General features: G+C 37.0%; 2 protein-coding genes across 3 annotated transcripts; one reads left to right on the top strand and one right to left on the bottom strand.

Annotated features, from left to right (window-relative positions):
- Positions 1-342: 342 nt before the first annotated feature.
- LOC129950130 (trans-1,2-dihydrobenzene-1,2-diol dehydrogenase-like) lies at positions 343-1,952 on the bottom strand. Its single transcript, XM_056061962.1, has 5 exons — positions 1,829-1,952; positions 1,445-1,660; positions 1,093-1,384; positions 783-1,029; positions 343-722 (listed from the first exon to the last, which is right to left on the bottom strand). Exons 2-5 carry the CDS (start codon positions 1,647-1,649, stop codon positions 465-467), a joined length of 1,002 nt encoding a protein of 333 aa, XP_055917937.1. The 5' UTR covers positions 1,650-1,660; positions 1,829-1,952; the 3' UTR covers positions 343-464.
- Positions 1,953-6,079: 4,127 nt separating this feature from the next.
- On the top strand, positions 6,080-10,413 carry LOC129951181 (protein pigeon). 2 transcript variants are annotated; one of them, XM_056063213.1, is made up of 8 exons: positions 6,080-6,269; positions 6,372-6,803; positions 6,857-7,161; positions 7,220-8,401; positions 8,468-8,700; positions 8,767-8,981; positions 9,044-9,262; positions 9,325-9,513. In XM_056063213.1, exons 1-8 carry the CDS (start codon positions 6,206-6,208, stop codon positions 9,450-9,452), a joined length of 2,778 nt encoding a protein of 925 aa, XP_055919188.1. In that variant the 5' UTR covers positions 6,080-6,205; the 3' UTR covers positions 9,453-9,513. The 2 variants fall into 2 exon arrangements, with proteins under 2 accessions (XP_055919188.1, XP_055919187.1); XM_056063212.1 differs by lacking the exon at positions 9,325-9,513 and adding an exon at positions 9,659-10,413 and having other exon boundaries at positions 6,081-6,269.
- Positions 10,414-21,222: the final 10,809 nt, after the last annotated feature.

Genomic DNA, 21,222 nt, shown 5'->3' with positions numbered 1-21,222 from the left:
GATCTGTTTGTAATCTACAAAGCTTGAGTATTCAATGCATACTATTTTGGATTCTCCAATAAGAAGTTTAATCCATTTCAGCGAATTAACTTAGAGATTTTTATTTTTCAGCCGCACATCAAGAATGTGAACTACTTTAACTGTTTCTTTCACCTCATTTTAGTTCGAAGAACATATTCAAACATGTTAAGCGTAGTTATATTTCATAATCCTTTTAGCTAATTTCTGCCGTCGAGAATTCTGAGAAAATCGACTTTAAAAATGTAAAAGTAATCATTTCAACAAAACCAAAGGTTCGTTTACAATTGGAAAAAGATTGTTCCTTAGATGAAATACAGAAAATTAAATTTCTTTTTTATTTACTTTTATTCCAATTATTAAAAAAAACACATTAAACTAACAAATTTCACTCACAAAGTGGAAAAATGTATGCAAACAAAATTAAAATAGTTCACTTCTTTACTTTATTCGTCTTCGGGATACACAACTCCAATTTCTTTTCTTATCGAATCCTCAATACGAGCCACCAATAAACTCTCATTATGATTCATATGTTCGCTTTGTAGTTTTCCATCTAGGATACACTTTCGAACTTCTTCCGCTTCATAGCGTAGTCCCTCTGAGTTGGGGAAATTAGTCTTTTGTTTTCCTTTGGGAACAACCCATTCCTTCTGTTTGCCATCAATATCAATGATGCTAGTTGGACACCAGAAATTTGGAAGCTACAAAACAATATTTTACAATTTTAGAAGATTTTAAAAACAAAAAACTAAGAAACTTACTGTAATCTGTCCTTTGGAACCTTTGATGATGGCTTTGTTTTCGAGTAACTTCTTCGCACTTGTTTGAATCTTAGCCACTCTCGATCCAGAGTAATGTAATTCACCATCGATTGAGAGATCAACTCCATCGGCATTTAGTTCACCGGTGGCTTTGATAGTCAGGGGAGGTTCCTGGAAGGCCCATTGGCACAGCTGAATAGTATAAATTCCTAAATCGAGCAATGTTCCACCGCCAAGTTCTTTCTTTCTGTGGAAATATGACAATAGAGAATGAGAACTTTAACAAACCGATTGATTGGGTTATACTTACTGCACTCTATCGACAGCCATTAAATCAAAACCAAATGACACATTGACTTCTTCAATTGTGCCTAGAACTCCGCTGGCAATTTGTTTGCGAATATATTGATAGGCTGGGAAGAATCTCGACCACACGGCTTCCATGAGGAAGAGCTTTTTGCGTTCGGCATAGGTTATGAGTTTCTTAGCCTGTTTCTCATTCATACAAAGAGGTTTTTCAATTAGGACGTGTTTGCCGTGTTCCAGCATCATCATTCCGATATCAAAATGTTGTGGGTTTATGCTTCCAATGTAGACAACATCTTCAGAGTAGAAGATTTCTTATGTTAAGTATTCTTTTGTGGTGATTTAGAAGAACATACCTATGTCTTTTGATTCGGCTAATTCTTCATAACTTCCAAAAGCGTTTGGTATTTCGTGTAATTTTGCGAATTCTTCAGCACGACTCTTGTCTCGAGCTGCAATCGCGACAACCGAGTGCTCATCACTTGGCAGGGTGCTTAGAGCGGTAACAAAATCATGGCTTATTTTTCCAGCTGATACAATGCCCCAACGCAGCAGTTCCATTTTTGTTGATACTGAAATAAACAAGTTAAACCAGATGAGCTATAATTTGTATTTGCAGTCTTTTCTTTTTTTGGAAATGATTGTTTATTTCTACCAAAGTAGCAAGAAAGTGATGTTTGAACAAAAATTTTGAAGGTATCTTTTTTTTGATGAAGAAAATGGTTATGCTAATTTCTTACCTAATAATAATTTTGTCTTGGTGAAATTGGAATTTTTACCAAATTCTTTTGTTTTTGCGGCAATTTATTCTGATATCTGATTTAAGTAGGTTTTACAGGTTTGACATTTGTGACTGACCGCAACCGCTGACAGAAGACAAAAGGTTTGTTTGGTTGCTTGAATGAAGTTGCTTCTAATTGGACTCGTTCGTGTGACTGAGAACTTTCTAAAGAGAACTTTCAAATGTAAGAAAGTAATTTATTACAATTTTATGCTGTGGAATCATTTATTTGCGTTTTTGATTAATTTTCAAAGTTTCATATTTTCGTATGAAATACACAAAACAATATTTTATATTGAAATTTCTTCAAGTTTTAGTTATCACATAAATATATATAATTGAAATTCAAAAACTGAAATTATTAGGATCATGACAGTTTTTGGTATTTTAACCCAGGCTGGTGATTGTAAAAACAAAACAAATTAGGTGCCGAAACAGTCCGTTGAGAACTAGGGCCTAGTGACTTAAAACTCTCAACAATTCTTGTGTGCGAATACTGTTGTCAGGGATGGAGCCCGGTGATTGTACAATGTAACAATGTAAAAAGAATGGAGTTTTAATCCTAGCCAAAAAAGTAACAAATGCACCAAAAACTTGTTTCAACTTTAAGTGTTTTTGCGTTTTAAAAAAGTAAACAAAAGTGAACTTTTTAATTCTTTTTAAAAAAAAAAATTCACCTTCTTCTTTAAGCCTAGTACATACTTGTGAACCATCTCGTGAACCCATACAAATTTCAATTTTTGGTTCACCCGTGAACTTGTTCGTGAAGCTGAGTGGAGAACAAAGTGGAGAGTTTTCGTTCACGGGCAATTCACGTGCAAAATGTACGGGAACTGTTGGTGAAGCTTTGACATTTGGTTTCCGCATGTTTACAACGTGTACTCACAAGTGTGTACCAGTGAGCAATGTCAAAAGTTCACTTTCTCCACTGGCGAACGTTCACTTCACGAGGAAGTATGTACTAGGCTTTAAGCCTAGTACATAAGCCTAGTACATACTTCCTCGTGAAGTGAACGTTCGCCAGTGGAGAAAGTGAACTTTTGACATTGCTCACTGGTACACACTTGTGAGTACACGTTGTGAACATTTGACTTCAGCTTCACCAACAGTTCCCGTACATTTTGCACGTGAATTGCCAGTGAACGAAAACTCTCCACTTTGTTCTCCACTCAGCTTCACGAGCAAGTTCACGGGTGAACCAAAAACTGAAATTTGTATGGGTTCACGAGATGGTTCACAAGTATGTACTAGGCTTACTTGTGAACCATCTCGTGAACCCATACAAATTTCAGTTTTTGGTTCACCCGTGAACTTGTCGTGAAGCTGAGTGGAGAACAAAGTGGAGAGTTTTCGTTCACGGGCAATTCACGTGCAAAATGTACGGGAACTGTTGGTGAAGCTGAAGTCAAATGTTCACAACGTGAACTCACAAGTGTGTACCAGTGAGCAGTGTCAAAAGTTCACTTTCTCCACTGGCGAACGTTCACTTCACGAGAAAGTATGTACTAGGCTTTATACTTAACAGTTAATTTCATTGATTTTCTAAAATTGTGAGGAACATATATTAAGCCTAGTTCATACTTGTGAACCATCTCGTGAACCCATACAAATTTCAGTTTTCGGTTCACCCGTGAACTTGCTCGTGAAGCTGAGTGGAGAACAAAGTGGAGAGTTTTCGTTCACGGGCATTTCACGTGCAAAATGTACGAGAACTGTTGGTGAAGCTTTGACATTTGGTTTCCGCATTTTAAAGTTTGTGGCTGCTTGCGCGTTGTTCTAAAAAAAAGTTAAAATGGTGTCATATGAAATAGAATACCTATTTGAAGATTCAAATTGGGTTTTGGAGGGTGATACGTACGAAGGATTTATGTCTTCATTAGAGTGTTTTTGAAACGTCAAATGTTCACAACGTGTACTCACAAGTGTGTACCAGTGAGCAATGTCAAAAGTTCACTTTCTCCACTGGCGTACGTTCACTTCACGAGGAAGTATGTACTAGGCTTTAGTGTCAATGATTCTGCTTAACGGATTAATTTCATGAGATAAATTAAATAAATAAATTGGACACTTCGTTTTTACGGAGATAAGTTTATCGGGTTTTTAAATTGTAGCGGGTAGATTTTGGCACTCCGTGGCGGCCATTTTGTTTTGGTGACATCTGTAAAATCTTTCGTTTATTATTTAGTTGTTTATGCCAAACCACAGAACTCGGCCTTTCGGAGATTTCAACTTGGTGAATTTAGCGTTTGGACTTGGGCCTACACCCCTACACCCTTCACACAAGATCTAACTCACCCAGGAGCTCAAACGTCGGAAAGTTCGCTGACTGGGCTTCGAATTGTTTGGAAGAGGACCCCAATTTTGGCCTAAAAATTATCTTTACCCTCATCCGCAATACAGTGTTTTTTTCGACTGGGCATATTATGTTTTGCCATGAGTAACCTCAAATGTCACATTTGACACAACGGTTAATCTGTTGTTTACTTTTTTGTTGATTTACCTTTTGTGTCGGTAGTTGTTGTTTTTTTTTTAATAAAATTAAAACGAATTATAGAAAAGAAAAGCCTTTGAGTAGTAGGAAACAACAACAATATAAAGATTTAAATATATTCCATTTTCTTTAATTAAATTTACTTACTTAAGCCTAGTACGCTGCTGATGCGAAACGAAATTTTTCGGTGGTCTCCAAGTGTAGAGCGAAATTAAAACGAAAACCACAACGGAAAAATATTTGTGTAGAGTCTATATTTCTATAGAGTCTATATCTATATTAAAATGAAAAACACCGAAAGTCACGAGTAAACAATTTTCAATTTTGATTTGTAAACAATTTTTTCCAATAAATAAATTAAACGTCAAAATTTCGCAAGCAATTAATATACCGGGCAATTAAATTGAGAACGAAAAGAGTGGAGAATTGTACTAAAAAATCTAGTACAGCTATCCACTAAAATGACATATTTCGTTGTTCAGCAGCGTACTGAAAAACGAAAAGCACAGCGAAATTTTTCGTTTATGATTTCGTCATGTCATTTTTGTATGGGAAATTTCGTTTCACATCAGCAGCGTACTAGGCTTTAATGTAAAAAATATGTAGGTATGACCACACTCGACGTCAATTTAAACGAAATGAAATTTTAATTTCAAAAAGACTGCGGAAAATGGACGCTCACCACTACATACAACACAAACGTCAAATTTGATGACAGGATTTTGATCCGCTCGAAAAATCCAAACTGCCATGACCGGATCTTGGACTGGATGTTGGATTGTTGGTCTCTATTGGATTCAATGGAGAGTCCAATTTAGAAACGAGGCTCATTTTTGGATGAATGGCTGTGTTAATAAGCAATATTACCGTATATGGGACGATACCAACCCACGCGAGGTTCACCAGGTGATAATGCATCCTCAAAAAATTACCTTTTGATGCGGATTTTGAGCCGGAGGCGTAATTGGTCCGTACTCTTTTGAAAACGTCATTAATGAGGCGGTCACTGTCAACAACGACTACAGCGAGTGCTACATAACGATGATAACTAATTTCAAGACGGCACCACGCGACACACAACAAAAGCCATGACATCCACACACATCATCTACTCGCCCTTATTGAAAAACTCTATAATTTATACGTCAAATTGATTGATAATTTATGATACGAAAAATGCTATTTAACTGATATTATGACATCAGTATTTACTCTCGTTGGTAAGTCTGCTTTTACACAATGGAGCTGGTTTATAATCGTCTCAGGACAGACTATTATCTATTATCGTAAATAACAAAAATTCATGCAATATTATTGCACCACAAAAATGACAGCTGAGTTTGGCAGGTTAAAATGCCATCGATAGAGTAATGACTTTTTAATGTGCAATTTTCCCCGCAAAATAATAAAGAGTAAGTTGGGAATTAAATGTCAGTAGCCACAAATCGCATATGGATTCTGCAATCAGCAGGAATAAATAAAGAACATTGGAAATAGTATTTTGACAGAGAATTGTCTAACATTTTCCAATGTACATAAAGCGAACAATTCTTTTAGAAAAATGGTGTTTTATAAATAAAATGTCACAGTGGCAAATTTTTCACTTTAGGTTTTATTTTGCCCTCGTGCATGACCAGCCTAATACAAAAACCAATTTACCAAGTTTCAAAATATTTGACTCTTGGCATCACTCAAATGATTGTTGACGTTTTCTGTTGGAATTTTCTCATGTACAAGAATTTATTTCTTATCAGTCGTTCTCCTCGTTGTCGTGTATTTCTTATTTTTTAAGCAAGTTTGTTTAATAAAAATTATAAACAAAATAGCATAGCATCGGCTATAAAAATGCAAACTCAAGAAAATCTAGCTGCAAATTTCTGCGGTCTCTTGAGTGACCAGGGCATCAAAGGTATTTACTTTGAAATTCCGTCACACCCTAAAAAAATGTTTTCCAATCCATACTTCTTAAAAATGTAATATATTAAAACTGTTTTTTTTTTCCTCAAAACAGAAATAGCCAACGAATGGAGAATCCTTGGCCAGGAACAAGATGGATCCTTGCTTACATCGTGGATTTTTACAAATGCCAACGACGAGAAATACACCTGCATTGGTCAATATTTTGCTTCACCCAAATCCTTTCGGGTTCTTTATCGATTTTCCAAGGAAGAGAATGTTATTCAAGCTTCAGTGAATAGCGCTGTCTCGCTATTGGTTTATGTGGTCAAGACTGAGCATAAAACTGGTTCCGCTGAGGAGCCAGTAAGCACATTCTATTATTCTCCATACATTGTGGAACTTAAGAGCAACCCAACCAAAGAGCCAGAGCTGATAACCAAAGAAAGTTCCATTAAACAAGTGATGGCACAGTTTTTATGGAAGAAAGAGGCGAAATTCGATAAAGTTTACTTGGACAAGTTTCTCGTCTTGACCCATGAAGAATGTAAGGTTGAATTTTTAAAGAGAATAAGAGATTTTTGATTTTATTTTTTTTAGCTGTAATGCTCTACACTTCGACCATAAATGCCGAGAAAGATCAATTTGGAGACACTCCAACTTCGATAGATTTCACCGATGAGGGTTCATGGTCTCTGGAGGAAAATCTGTCAGCTGAAATGATAGCAAAGAACTTTGTATGGGCTCAGTGGGATTGTGAGAATCAGGCTCTCTACTATATTCATATGAAGGTGAAAGCGAAGAGTAGTTCAAGTTCGATTCTTAAAGACGACGAAGATAGGAGTCCACCAACTCCCACTCTATCAGCATTTCAATTCAATGACAAACTACCCACGGAAACTGTGGTAAGTTGATAAGGAACTGGCACAATATTCCTTTGCTTTCATGTTAATTTCGTTCCAGCTCAACATTCCTTTGAATCTTCCAAAGATTCCTCATACAACAAACGCTTCGAATTGCTACGAAGATGACACAGTTCCCCTTCGAATTCACGACACTTCTCTGAATTTGATCATTCTCGCCGACGAATCTGGAATGCTCTTCGTTTGCCACTACTATTTGTATCAGAATATAAAACCACCGGCAGATGACTCCAGCCCGGCTAATTCAGATGTTCATTTTGCTTACTCCGTGACTCTACTTCATCATGGCTGTGTGGTGCATTGTGTTATGCCAGGAATACCCTGGGATAAAGCAAAACTCCTCAAGCCAACATTTGCCCTCCAGGGTGGCCATCATATGCTTGTTTTTCAACCCGACTTGTTTGTTCATCTTCTCGATGTGGGGTTGTCTCATGAACCATGTTGTCATATTGTTTGTCCGGCGTATAATAAAACCCCACTAACGCATTTGGTTCCGTGTAAGAATTGGGACAAATTGGCCTATGATTCGGCAACGTTGGATGTAGTCTCGCTGAGTATTCCAAAGGCTCATCTTATCGAGGCGTTCCGCAATGATACCTCCGTTGATAATCGCTTGAGCATGATTCATTATTTCCTGGTGCATTCCAACGACATGGATGTTCTCTCAGAGTTGCTTAGTATAATCATGGAACAGCCTCTCAGTCTTGATACGGTGGCTCTTCTCAAGGAGGCTCTAGTTGCTGGCAGCTACTCATCGGCCAAGCGAGGATTGCCCAGTGAAGCGCTGCTTCTGACACGTCTGCTTCCGTTGACAACATCGGTGATTTCGAAGCCAATGCATGCCAAAGTTGCCGATCTAAGTGTTGGTCTCTCGCATGAGAACCTGTGGAACACAACAATGATGCTGCTATCGCCTCAGCAGCGTCTAACACCGTATGGAGTTGATATTTGGTCGAAACTGTGGGAGAACCTAAACGAGAACAACAAGGACAAGAATCGCTTTACCGCCGAGCAGGTTAGCGAAAAGTTGATGTTCTCGCTGGCATGCTACCAACCAGAAGCGCTTTCGAGATGCACAACACCATTGTCACCAGGCGGACCCTTAGCCGGACCAAGTGCTGGAGATTTCGCAACTGCAGTGCGACGCATGCAGAATGAACCATTGCCATTTGTGGAGCTGGAGACATGTACAGCTACAAAGCAGGAACATGTGATTTCTGTGGTAAGACTAAACTAAAAAGACTCTTCTGTATTTTGTCTCAATCTTTGTTTTCCCTCTGTGTTCTAGAATCTTCGTGAATTGAGCGTTCATTTGGTGAAAAACTCAACCAATAAAAACACTGGATTCCGTTGGTTGAAAGAGACTTTCTTTGAACGCTCACAGACACCTGCGCACGTTCATGCAGTTGCTTCACAATATGTTGCAGCTCAGCTGGAACTTTCACGGGCTTTGTGTGCTTTAGTTTGCAGGGCAGCTGGAATCGACGCTCGGGTAGAAGTTATAAGAGGTTTCCCATTGATGTAAGTTGAGCTACTTTTTCAAGGTTTTTAAAAGTCGGATATACATTGATTTGTTTACTGTTTTAGAGACCAACTAACCAATGATCAACAGTACTCTCTATTTTTGATCCTTGAACGATTCTGTTTAGCAGTTGACTCCATTGCTTTTCCCTTGCCACAAGGATTCTCGTCGTTTTTTACATATTTAGGTTACAGAGCATTGTCGTTCGATATGTTCTATCAATATGCTTCGAATCATGTTTTCGAACTTCAAATTGATGTCATGAAAAGTATACTTAACGGTAACTTTGTCGACAAATTAAAAAAGAAAAAAAAACAATTTATAACTATTTTTGTTTTGAAGATATAAGCGACACACCCGATGGAATCGAGCGTAAGTTATCGCTTCTTTCTTGTCTGCCAAAATCGAGAGCCCAGCGATTGCTTAAGAACTGGAATCATCCCGAGAGTCTTATGATCCGTGGGCGAGATCATGCTGCTAATATTCTATCTGGAAATCTTCAACAGCCACGAGGAAGTAGCAGCAATAGCATGAATGTTCGAAACACTAAACATATCACAGGTATACACAAAGAAATCTTTTCTCCATCGATTTTAGTTTGATCAACTTCCTCCTGCTTCCAGTGGAAATAGGTTCCATATCTAAGCCATCTGATAACTTCAATCTCATCGTGCCATACATTTTCATAGCCATTTTGATTTTCATTCCTCTCATTGCTTTTGTAAAGCTTAAATACACTATCATCAATTGATTTGATTTCATTATCATTTTCATTTTTGTTTTTTAATGGGTAAGCTTTGTGTGCGTATGTTTATGAGTTCCTGTTGTTATGTTTTGTTTGGTTATGTTGTTTTGTGTGTTTGTCCAAGGTCCCTTCATTCGCTTTGTTCCCGTTACATCTCAAAACTAAAAAAAGGAATTTGAAAAACACTAAAATCTGGTTCTTTCCCATTTCAGGGCTCACTGCAGATAGACTTTCTCCGTTGGACTCATTTTTAGATCTTCTAACTGCAAAGGCTAGCCTCAATGAATTGGACTTTAATTTATTGATAGAAACAACTGTTACATCAATGGAACAACTTAAAAAGGCATAATTAATAATTCCAAACCGTTTTTTCTACTACGAATATTTCTTAAGTGTTTAATTTTGTTTTTAAGTCGGTCCTTGTGATAATAATTAGGTTCCTTAGTTTGTATAACTTTATTAAGAACAAAAAATAGGTCTAATCAATTTGTTAAATTTCCGTTGCATTTAATTCAAAACAAACATACAAAATATTAAGTACCTACCTATAGAATTACCTATACACCTAAATAACATTGATTTATTGTGCCAAAAAGAAACTTTTGAAACGTATTATAAATTATTATAGAAATGCAAATATTAAAACACAAAGTGTGCCATTTTAATATAATGGGAATGTGTAATATGAGGCTTTAGCGTTAACCTTTTTTTTCTAATTGAATAATTGACTGATTTATTACCTTTTTACATTCATTTTGTCTTGTATTAATTTTTTGTTTTGTTTTCAAACTACAGGACATAAATTGTTTCCTTATTTTTTGTTTGTTTAATATTTTCCATTGCTTAATATGAGCATTTATTATTATTATTCGATTGTTTATTAGATAATGTTACGTAAGTAATTTTTTTTTTGTTTGTTAATTAATGTATTTAAAAATAAGAGCATTTTTTGTATGTATATTTCATTGCAGAAATATTTATAAATAAGTCAATAAAAGACGTACATTTCTAATCGTTAATAGAATATTGGAGTGTTTTTTTTTATCTTATTCTGAGCCAATCAACAAGTGGCTAAAAGGATAGCACGTTATGGTATTCCTCTAAAAATCACCACGGTTCTTGGAGGCCAGTTTAAATGTAACATTTTTAAAGAGCTTACACGTTCCTTAGGTATAAAACATCTTAAGACAACACCCTACCATCCCCAATCGAATGGGATAATTGAAAGATAGCATCGGACGTTAAAAACAGCAATTCTGTGTTATGAGACGGATGACTGGTATGGTGTTTTGCCTATGATTTTGCAGGGTTTACGCTCCACCTTCAAGGATGACATCAAGGCTACTGTAGAGATGATGTTTGGAACAACGCTTCACTTACCAGGATATTTTTTCGGCAGTCAAGGAAAAATCAAGGACCAACGATGTTCAAATATGATGATGAAATAACGATGAAATATTTGTCCAGAATTTAAACAGCTACTCATGTTTTCGTTCCAAATGACGCTGTCCGAACACCTCTACAGCAGCCGTATGATGGGTCGTATGAAGTCGTAAGCTATAAGACAAAATATTTTCCATAAGTTTGTTACTCTTGCTGGTTTTTCTTATTAACAGAACTTGATTAAGCTCGAGCTCTTTTTTTAATTAAGTACAGAGTCCGGGAAAAAAACCTCCCGTATTTTTAGACGTTTATATTTAAAGCTATTTATATATGGAAAAAAATGTTTAGAACTAAGTAATTATTTTATTTAATGTAAAATGGCATAGTATTTAATTTAAAAAATTCAATAAAATTTCGTTAAATTGTTTATTTATTTGTCATTGCCTTTTAAAATAATGGAGATCTTTTTGCAGGACCCTGTACTTTCCTATTTGTAATCTTCCAGTTGGACCTGGACGACGGACCCAATCCCAAATAGTCCACAATCTCTAGGAAGGCAAAGATGCCGAAAAGTCAAAATCCAGAAAGGATAAAAGTAATGAAATGTATCTGTTCGAAATTTCGTTTCCACTGTAGGTATGCCTCTTACCGATTTCGTCTCGTTTTTTCGACGATTTTCGTTTTCGTGTCGTTTTTTAAGTGGCATTCTATAACTAACGCGACGAATTTGTAGCAGATTTTTAAACTGAAATAAAAGTCTAAATAATTTAATTACTTGATATTCAACAAATGTGTTTTTTTAAAATTGTTCGTACAAAAATAAATTATTAAAATGATAAGAGTTTAAATATATTACAACACAAGCAGCGATAGTGACAATGATGAAGAAGGTGGAGATGGAAATATTGCAAAAGCACAATTAATTGTAAAAAGAAAGTTCTTCTTTAACTAATCCTGAAGCATAGGGCGGCAACCAGTTCCTTCCATCTCTCTCTATTCCTAGCACGATACCTCAACTCAGTTTTGGGACCGAACTTAATTCATGACAGATGATCTCCATGTTTCTCTTGGTCTTCCAGGCCGCTTTCTACCTTGAGGATTTCATTAAAAGCTCTGCTTTACTATGTTGTCGTCCGGCTTTTTCAATGTATGCCCAATACAGGGCCACTTTCTCTGCGCGATGTCAACATCCACTTTTGTTTGCCCAGTCCTGAGCCACAGTTCATCTTTAGATATGTTTAGTGGCCACCGGATGTTCAGGATGTAACGTAGACAGCGGTTGACAAAAATTTGCAACCTTCTCCAGATGCCAGCAGAGCACTTCCACGTTTCGAAAGCATATAGCAGCATATAGGATTTTACGTTGGACTCAAACAACTTTAACTTGGTACGGAGCGTTATTTTCCTGGTGTTCCACACTTTAGAAAGCATGTCGAATGCACTACGGGGTTTCTTTATTCTATGCAGGTCCGTTCCACCATCGGGTGCCAAATAGCTTTCCAGATAGTTAAACTGGGTGACCTCTTCTACTGCCACTTGTCTGACAATAACCTGTTGTTGTTGGTTTCAGCTGGTGTGCATTAAGTTAGTCTTACTGGAATTAATCCTTAAGCCTTTATTGAAGAGAGTGGCACATTTGGTTGAGGTCTCCATTTCTGTTTGCCATAAAGCAGATATCGTCAGCATAGTCCAAATGGCTTAATGTTTCCTTCAGGTGCCATTCGATACCCAGTCTCTCGTGTTCACCTACCGTAGCAGTCATAAATAACATCATCAATAGCAAGCAACAACAGAATCGGTTACAATACATCACCCTGTCTTACTCCCTGTCTTACTTCAAATGCATCGGAAAGCTGTCCATTGTGCAAACCGAAACACCTTGCGTTGTTGTAAGACTCTTTTCACTATAGCAACAATCAGGAATGCCTTTAGCAACAAGCGATCTCCAGAAAACATAACGACCAACGCGATCGAAAGCCTTTTCAAAATCGACGAACATGAGGTAAAGCGGCGATTGGTACTCCGAAGAATGTTCAAGAATAATTGGCAAGGTGTTAATGTGGTCGACACATGATCGACCACTGTGAAATCCCGCTTGATGCTTCTTGAGCGTAGACTCGATCTTAGATTTTATGCTCTCGAGAATGATGGTTGCCATTAACTTTGGACATACGGACATTATGGTGATTCCACGCCAGTTATTGCAGTTCTTAAGATCACCTTTTTTTGGTAGCTTGACGATTGTTCCGTCTCTCCATTCCCTGGGAAAGGTTTCACTTTCTCAAACAGACTTAACAAGTGGCAACAAGATACCGGCAGCCAAGTCGGGGTCCACTTTGAGGAATTCGGCAGGTATGTATCGCGGTTCTTATTTCCGTGCATGTCGGCGGGTCAATATTCATGCCTCTGGTAGATCTACGTACGTCCGGCAGTTGATGATTTGCATTAGGGTTTGCATTTGCAATCTGGTCATCGTTCAGCAATGTACCGAAGTGCTACTTCCATCTCCGCAATTGATCTTCCATTGACACTAAAAGGATAGTTGACAATATTTTGTTGGCTTACAAGATCTTTAGTGATTTTGTACAGCATCCTCGCGTTACCTCTTCTTGCAGCTTTCTCAGCGCTTTCTGCCAATTTGTCTTATCTGGCCCTCTTATCTCGTCTCACACACCACTGCGCTTCCTTTTGAGCTGTTATATACTCACTTCGCAATACCGTTTTCCGATGAGCATCAGTTTCGTTATCTATATTTATTTTGGGTGCTCTGTGGTGTGTAATTTTGTCCCAGTGGTCTTGGGATATCCTTATCTCTAGGTTGCCTCGGTACCGTTTTAGATATACAGCTTCAATAAAAACTCTTTTTACAGTATCCCACAACGTCTCAATGGAAAAATTTGCGTTTAACCCCTCATTTGACGCCTTGTTGTTAAGAGTGTTTGCAAAATCACGACACGTATTTGGGTCACTAAAAGCAATTGTATTGATTTTTTGTCTGGTTGCCGTGTCTGTACGTCTCTGCATAGCAGATGTTCGCAGTAGAATTGTCGCTAATAGCAGATGATGGTGGCTCTGCACGACTCTCGTTCCTCACATCTCAAAGTGATTTTGTTCATCGTTGTTGTGTTATTAAATGATCGATTTGATTTTCTGTTGGACCATCAGGGGATACCCAGGTAACTTTGTGACAGGTCGTATGTGGGAAAGGGGTTCCACCTACCACCAGCTGACGGGCATTACAAAAGTCGATAAGCATATCACCATTGTCATTTCGTTGACCTATGCCTTGTCTATCCATAACTCGCTCAAGGCCTTTGTTATCCTAGCCAACTTTGGCATTGAGGTCCCCCATGATCATAGTTATGTCACCCTTTGGAACTCTGCTGTAGACCGAGTTCAGTTGAGCGTAGAATGAGCTTTTGTTCTATTCTGCTGCATCATTCTTCGGAGCGTAACACTGGATGATGGTGAGTTGGAATTCCGAAGCCGCGCCCGCATTTCGATGTAGTAAACCGCAGCCGAGGGAACTGTAGAAGGATTTACCAATCGTTGGTTACGTTTATAAGACAAAATTAAAATTCATTTGATTTGCTTGATTCAAAGTGAGTTCACACTCTTATCTTAATCTAAATTGTTATGAAATTTTTGTACACTTTAACAGATTCAAGTAGTACTTTAGATTCTCCAAAAAAGCATTTAAGTATGTGTTGGATGAAATAAGTGCCAAGCAGGGCCGCCGAGAGGAATTCCGGACACGGGACGGAAAAATCCCTCATATTTACCATTTCTTTGAACGTTTATTCCTACTGATATGGTACGTTCTTTTTTCAATTACGAATAACATTAAATTGATTAAATTAACGGAAATAATAATTTTGTATTTGCAAAGTTGTTGTGGCTGCTACTGAAAGATAAAAATGTGGTTAGAAACACTGTATATGATTTATATATTACATTCTTCGTCCTTCTGTTTTTGTGTAGGGTTATGCCATCGCTTAGTCCATCGTTAGCTCGTCCCAGTGTTGATTGATCCTAACCTGTAGAAAAAACTTAAAAGCTATAGAAGGTAAAGAAGAAGAAAAAAACGATACTTAGCTTCGGCCTCGGGAGTTAGGGGCATTTAGGTTTCCTCCTCTTCCTTCCTTCTTTAGTGTTGATGTTCTTAATGTTTTGCTCTGCACTCGTGCTCGTTTTTGTTCTTTTTTTTGTTTATTTGGATTACAAATATTACCCGGAAGCACTTGCGCACGAAAAGAATCAGTTCGAAGGCATTGTCGAGTAAAGACGGCCGAGTGAAAGAACAAAAAAAAAGGGATGTCGGGTTAGCCTGAAGTAATTTAGAAAAAAAAGTTGTAATTCAAATTTAATCGTTAATTATTGTTAGTGAAGTGTTAACTGCGCGGGTGGATAAGGTAACAAAAGCGAGGACAGCTGTTTCGACCGCGACACATACCCGGCAAGAAGAGTGAAGGAATTGCCTATCCGAAAAAAAGGCCTGTGAAGTACCCGGACTCTCAAGTACCACATATTTTTTAATACTTCTTATTCTTATTCGAAGATTATCCTGAAATATCAGCCATCTAGGTGGTCAAGATCGAGATAAATTGCAGTTCAAAAATTGCCCTTTGGGAGCGGACTTTTAACCCTGTAGGACGCATATTAAGCAAGATATTCGCATTTTAAGTTTGAACATGGATTTTTGCCCATAACTTGTTGTTAAAGTGGTCTTAATCAAAGATAGGCACAGCAATGGAAAGGGAATGATTCCATATCACCATCCTGAAATTTAAGCCATCTAGGTGGTCGAGATCGAGAAATATTGGAGTTAAAAAATTGCCCGTTGGGCTGACGACATGATCTAACAAGAACTACAAGGTCGCTTGGCTGCAGTTATCCTCTTTGTTTACTTCAACCGGTCCGAACAATTAACTAATTATAAGCTAACAGTCTAGAAAATAATCATATTATAGAATCACACTCATCCAGAGCGATCACTGAAGCTGTAATGATGGGCTGCAATTTCTCCATGACTATCTCTTTGGTTTATTCCTTTGAGGACTAACCTGGCTTGTCCAAGGGACTGAGAATCTCCTTGATGTTGACATCGCTGTGCATCAAGGGGCGATAGCCGACTGTTGTGGTTTTATTTACTGGAACAACGATTCAAACATTATGGAATGTTTTGGCACACATTTACCTAGCCCGCTGTGACATAGCCTCCATATATCCTAAACCCTTGTAATTGAACGGAGTTACCGGAAAGTCTTTTTCCAGGTAGTAAGCGAAAGCCTCGAACATATTGGTGGCGACGAGTTCGAAGACGCATCCCTTGGAAACGTTATTACGAACTATGAACACGTCTTTCTTCCAGTAGCCATAGTAAAAAAAGCGTTTGAAATTCTGGAGGATCGTAAAAGAACAGCCTGCCAGTGCCGCAAATAGTCACCGGGCTTTTATTCTCGACGTTTTTGCTGCCACGCAGCACCCCAAAGTTTCCTTTTTTTCTCTTCCATATTCTGTAAATAAAAAAAGCAATAATTCTTGCTTTTTAAATTGTTTATATAATATTACTTACCACGACCAAATTTATTTCGAAATGAAATATTTGTTTCGACAGCAGCCATCAGCTGTTTTGTTTACATTAATTTGAGCGCTGAATGTTTCGAAAGGTTTGTTTGTTTAGTTCAACTTTGAATTGCTATTTGTTTTCGAAAGGTTTTTTAACTTGTGTTTTACAAAACAATTTATGGGAAAACTTGAGTTGTCGATGTAGGTTTTCGGCCAAAAACTGATAATTTCGCGAAAACCGGGTTTTGGACTTGGTTTGAAAAGCCTATTATTTACCTAAAGTGTTTTATCTTAAGTTGCGTGACAGATTTAAATGTAATTGGACACTGACTAAGAGGTTAGCACGGCAGTTTTGTTGACATGACGATGACGAATATTCAATTGGATAGGGCTTTCCCATCTGGATAAGTACTTCTGCCTCATTTGTGACAGCTTAAAAACTCCACTCCCATCCCAATAAATGTCACATTATCCTCCATCAATTTGTAACAACTAACTACCACTTCCAAGTCCAACCACAACCGCACCCCAAATCGATAGAGAGTGACACCGACATCACTCTCCTATACAACATCGCAATCAATTGCAATCAACACAAAATCAACGGAATCTTATAGTAAATCGGATGCGAATTATTAAACGATTGACAAGTGAATTTATTCCAATCAAATAAGAAGCGACCAAACGACGACAGCGACATGATTTTCTATAAAATGAAATAAAAATGCAAATAAACTTTCTTTCTCTTTTTTCCCATGTCAAGATGGGGGCGACAAAAAAGGCGAAAATTATGTGTAACACAATTGTCACTATTGCTGGCTGGGAGATCAATTCTAGGATAATGCAGGGTTGTGTTGTGGATGAAATTTGACAGTTTTATCCTCCCCCAAAAAATACATCACACTCGCTCTTATTATAGTCATAGTCATAGACGTACTAGATGCTTTTTTATAGTGTTTGTTGATGTCTTCATTTTCGAGAAGAACGATTGTGAAGAAGTTTATACTTTCGTAGGGAGATATATTATAATGTACACCATTTCAATGTTTAAATGGGATAAATGCGAGATGGGGGAAAATCTTTTGGCATATTTGATTGTTGATTTAGAAGATTCACAAGGGGCACTGACGCCCATTATAACGTTCTTGAAAATTTAAGTTCTGTTCTGGGAGAGGAGAATGTTCGTTATTGTCCTGCGAGAAGATGTCTTACAATTGAATGTCTAACGAGTATAAGCAGAAGAACTTTAAGGGTTGCCGCTGGTAGTGGGTTTAACATAGGTATGTATGTCACAATTGGGTTGATTATAATTTTGTTTTAACACTTTTATTAGGCAAAAAATGTTGTAATTTTGTGTCATACTTCAATGGGAAATCAACATGAGTTTTTCAAGTTAAAAGAGGGTGGTGACGAGTGAGTTGAGTTGAGTATAGGCTTGGGGTCTGGTGTTGGTTTGATATAACGCATAGCGTTAGAGAGGGTGGCATATGGGTTATTTTTGTTTGGGGAATTGGCTTTCATTATGGTTTGGGTCGCTATCTCTAAATTAAAATACAAAATTATACAAGTATATGAAGAGAAGATATTAATCAAGAAAGGGACATTATTATAAAGGTTTCTTCATCAGGAAATGAAATGAAGTAAAGGAACTTTCATGTTGAATATTTCGAAATATTAACGAGGGGTCGAATTTTTAAAAGATTTTTGAACATCCTCATTTGTTGTCTAAATTATTGCAATCACATACGTAATATCTCATACCTAATTAAGCGACTAGTTTACTGAGAATACCTAAGTTTTATAACATCGAAATTTTGCTTTGAAGTATGTACATACCTAATCAAGACCTAAGATAGTATATATGAAAAAAGTTGTATAATAAGTTAAGCACTATTCACATGAGCACGACCAAAGACCAACGAATGAACGAATATTCGTCGATTTTGACATATCTATCACATGAGAGTTTTTAATTCGCGCAAACGAAGTTTGACTTTGACATTTGTTTTTTTTTTGGTTATCGTTATTGTGTTTCGTTTTGAAAACAAACGTTTGAGAAAATGCGGCCAAAGCTATATTTGTTTAAAATAAAACAAAAAAAAGATTTCATGTGCATCAATTTAATGCAATTCGGAAAATTGAAGGAGAATATGTTTCCTTAAGAAGACTGCTGAAAAATATCCAGAAAAGTTCTTTACATATTTTAGGATGTCAAAGGAAACATTTGACTAAATTTTCAGTTTGGTAAGGAATAACTTGGTTGAGAAACTTACTAGCTTTAGAAACGATATTATTTGTGACAGGGAAAAGTTAGTAATTACTTTGAGGTAAAAGATATTGTTTATATACAGTATAAAGTTGTTTCAATTTTGTTAAAGGTTATAATTTTTCCAGATTCTTAGCTACTGGTGCAAGCTTTGTCAAACTTGCCTACAGATTTCGAATGGGGGTGTCCACCGTAAAAAAAGTAATAGATACTACCCTTGAGGCCATTAACCAGTTCGCTTTCAAAGACGATTGGAAACAAATTTCATTAGAACTACCGAACTACCTAGGTGCTGTAGCCGGTAAACATGTTTTAACGATTGCTCCAAAGAAATGTGGAAGTTTTTATTTCAATTATAAAAAAACATGCAAAATTTCGATTTTTAATGGTTGACATCGGAGCTTATGGCTTATGGCAGTTTTCAGTTGTAGTCCTTTTGGCAACGCTTTGCTCATTAATCCTACAGCACTGAATATTCCACAGGATCCAGCTCTTCCTGGAAAAACCACAAAATTACCCTATGTTATCATTGGAGATGAAGGCTTTGCACTGAAGTCAACAATCTTGAGACCTTTTTCTGGCCGAAATCTCTCACATAGGAAAAGAATTTTCAACTATAGGTAATACTAAAATATTGACACTTGAAAATATGTATTTATTTGATTAACCGTTTTATTTTGAAGATTATCCAGAGCTAAGAGAGTGGTTGAAAATGCGTTTGGCATCATTGCCCATACTTGGAGAATCCTCCTGAAAGTCTTAGAAGTTGGCAAAGAATCAGCTCATCGAATAATTCTAAGCTGTTGAATCCTCCACAATTTTCTCACACAAAAAAACGATAGATATATGTTTGAACAAGAGAATCTTATCCAGGATTCAGAAGATTCGATTTTAACTTCAACACCGGCTTCAGGATATGAGGTTCGAGGAAAGTTTGCTAACTGGTGCTTGGAGGAAGGAAGTGTTAGATTTCAATACGATATGGTTTAATTAAAAAATATTTATTAAAACACGTTGTTCATTTAAACAAGAAGAATTTATTATAATTTAATTAACTTGTGCCTTCTTTGTATTTACGTAAATAAAAAAATATACTCTATCATAATTTAGATAAACCTTACAACTAATTTCAAATAAAAATAAACAGAAATAAAAATATGCTTCCTAAAATGTACACCTCACGAAACTAAAAACTAATAAAAAAAACAAGCAAAAGTAAAATATATCACATTTAAACTTTAAGTCGTCTTCAAATTCAATTTGATGAAAGACATTCAATGTCTGCGTCTCAAGTTTTGACTGCTTCCTCCGGGTCCAAGAACTTGCACGTTGTGTGAGCGCCAAAAAAATTTCTCCAGCGGAGTTGACTCTGGCTCATTGATTTGAGTCAATGTCGCCAAAACCTTTTCGATATCGGACTCAAATGTTCTTTACTTTTTTATCCATATTTTTTCAAGAAACACCATTCACCATCGAAACCAAAAGAAGAATGATATTTTTAGGTTAAGTACGCGCGATTATTTTGTTCGTCTCCTCCATCTGACACCCCTCGACATATTCAGTACACAATTGGCAGCGACTATAAGACTCAACGCCTTATTTCAATGGACCAACAATAATGTAGGGCACTCCATCATTTTCAACCTCTTTGGTTCTATACCAAAGTACATAGACTACACTATTCCTAAACCCCAATTTGGAAAAAACTTCCAGGTATCCATTCCATCCAGAGATGAATGGGAAGACAAAAAACTTCTCGATAACAAAAGTATTCATTTTTATACAGATGGATCCAAGACAAATGAGGGAGTTGGTAGTGGTGTGTACTCAGAAAAGCTTAATATAACCATCTTTTTCCGCCTCCCTAATCATTGTAGCGTCTTTCAAGGGGAAATTTTAGCGATCAAAGAGGTACTCTTCTGGTTAAGAGAAAATGTTATACCAACTTTTGATATCCGCTTCTCATCTATTAAATCTCTTGACGGTGTCTCAACCAAATCTCAAACGGCCCTCAATTGTCAATCGTCTCTTATGGAGATGCCGCAGCAATTTAAAATTCACCTCTGTTGGGTGCCGGGTCACAGAGACATCGCAGAAAATTGTAGAGCCGATGAACTCGCTAAAAATGGAACCGTCATACCTATTTCACCTGAAAGGGAGAAGAAAGGTATACCGAAAGCTACGTTTAAACTTCTGCTAAATTGGCCCAATTAACCAACATGTGCAGCCACAAAGCTCATATGGTCTTCACTGGACCTAAGGCGCCTCTAAAGAATTCTTTTCTCAAAGAAGACTTCATATTAGCGCCCTAATAGGTGGCGCTCATGTGAATGTTACTTAACTAACATATCGTAAGTTTTTGTTTACCAACAAATACAAAAAGCTGAAATCATGTTTCAAATTTCTTGAAATTCAACCATGTGTTGAATCAGCTCTGTTCTGCCAGATACCTACATACCCCAGAAATTCTTGGATACCTTTAGATTCCTTTTTTGACATCTCAGCTGTTTTTGATCAGCTGTTATTTACACGTAAAACACTAACAAAAAGGTATCCGGA

This window comes from Eupeodes corollae, chromosome 3, assembly GCF_945859685.1.
Source record: "Eupeodes corollae chromosome 3, idEupCoro1.1, whole genome shotgun sequence".
NCBI lineage: Eukaryota > Metazoa > Arthropoda > Insecta > Diptera > Syrphidae > Eupeodes > Eupeodes corollae.
The sequence above is the reverse complement of the archived record's forward strand: the minus strand, read 5'-3'. Positions and strand labels throughout refer to the sequence as shown.

What these genes read in the sequence shown, in the direction of transcription:
- LOC129950130 (XM_056061962.1), bottom strand. Translation starts at nt 1,649, where the DNA reads ATGGAACTGCTGCGTTGGGGCATTGTATCAGCTGGAAAAATAAGCCAT. An exon ending in AGCCGAATCAAAAGACATAG is followed by an intron (nt 1,385 to 1,444) that starts GTATGTTCTTCT and finishes TCTACTCTGAAG; the next exon opens with ATGTTGTCTACATTGGAAGC. An exon ending in GTTCCAAAGGACAGATTACA is followed by an intron (nt 723 to 782) that starts GTAAGTTTCTTA and finishes ATTGTTTTGTAG; the next exon opens with CTTCCAAATTTCTGGTGTCC.
- LOC129951181 (XM_056063212.1), top strand. Translation starts at nt 6,206, where the DNA reads ATGCAAACTCAAGAAAATCTAGCTGCAAATTTCTGCGGTCTCTTGAGT. An exon ending in CGTCTTGACCCATGAAGAAT is followed by an intron (nt 6,804 to 6,856) that starts GTAAGGTTGAAT and finishes TATTTTTTTTAG; the next exon opens with CTGTAATGCTCTACACTTCG. An exon ending in AGGAACATGTGATTTCTGTG is followed by an intron (nt 8,402 to 8,467) that starts GTAAGACTAAAC and finishes TCTGTGTTCTAG; the next exon opens with AATCTTCGTGAATTGAGCGT.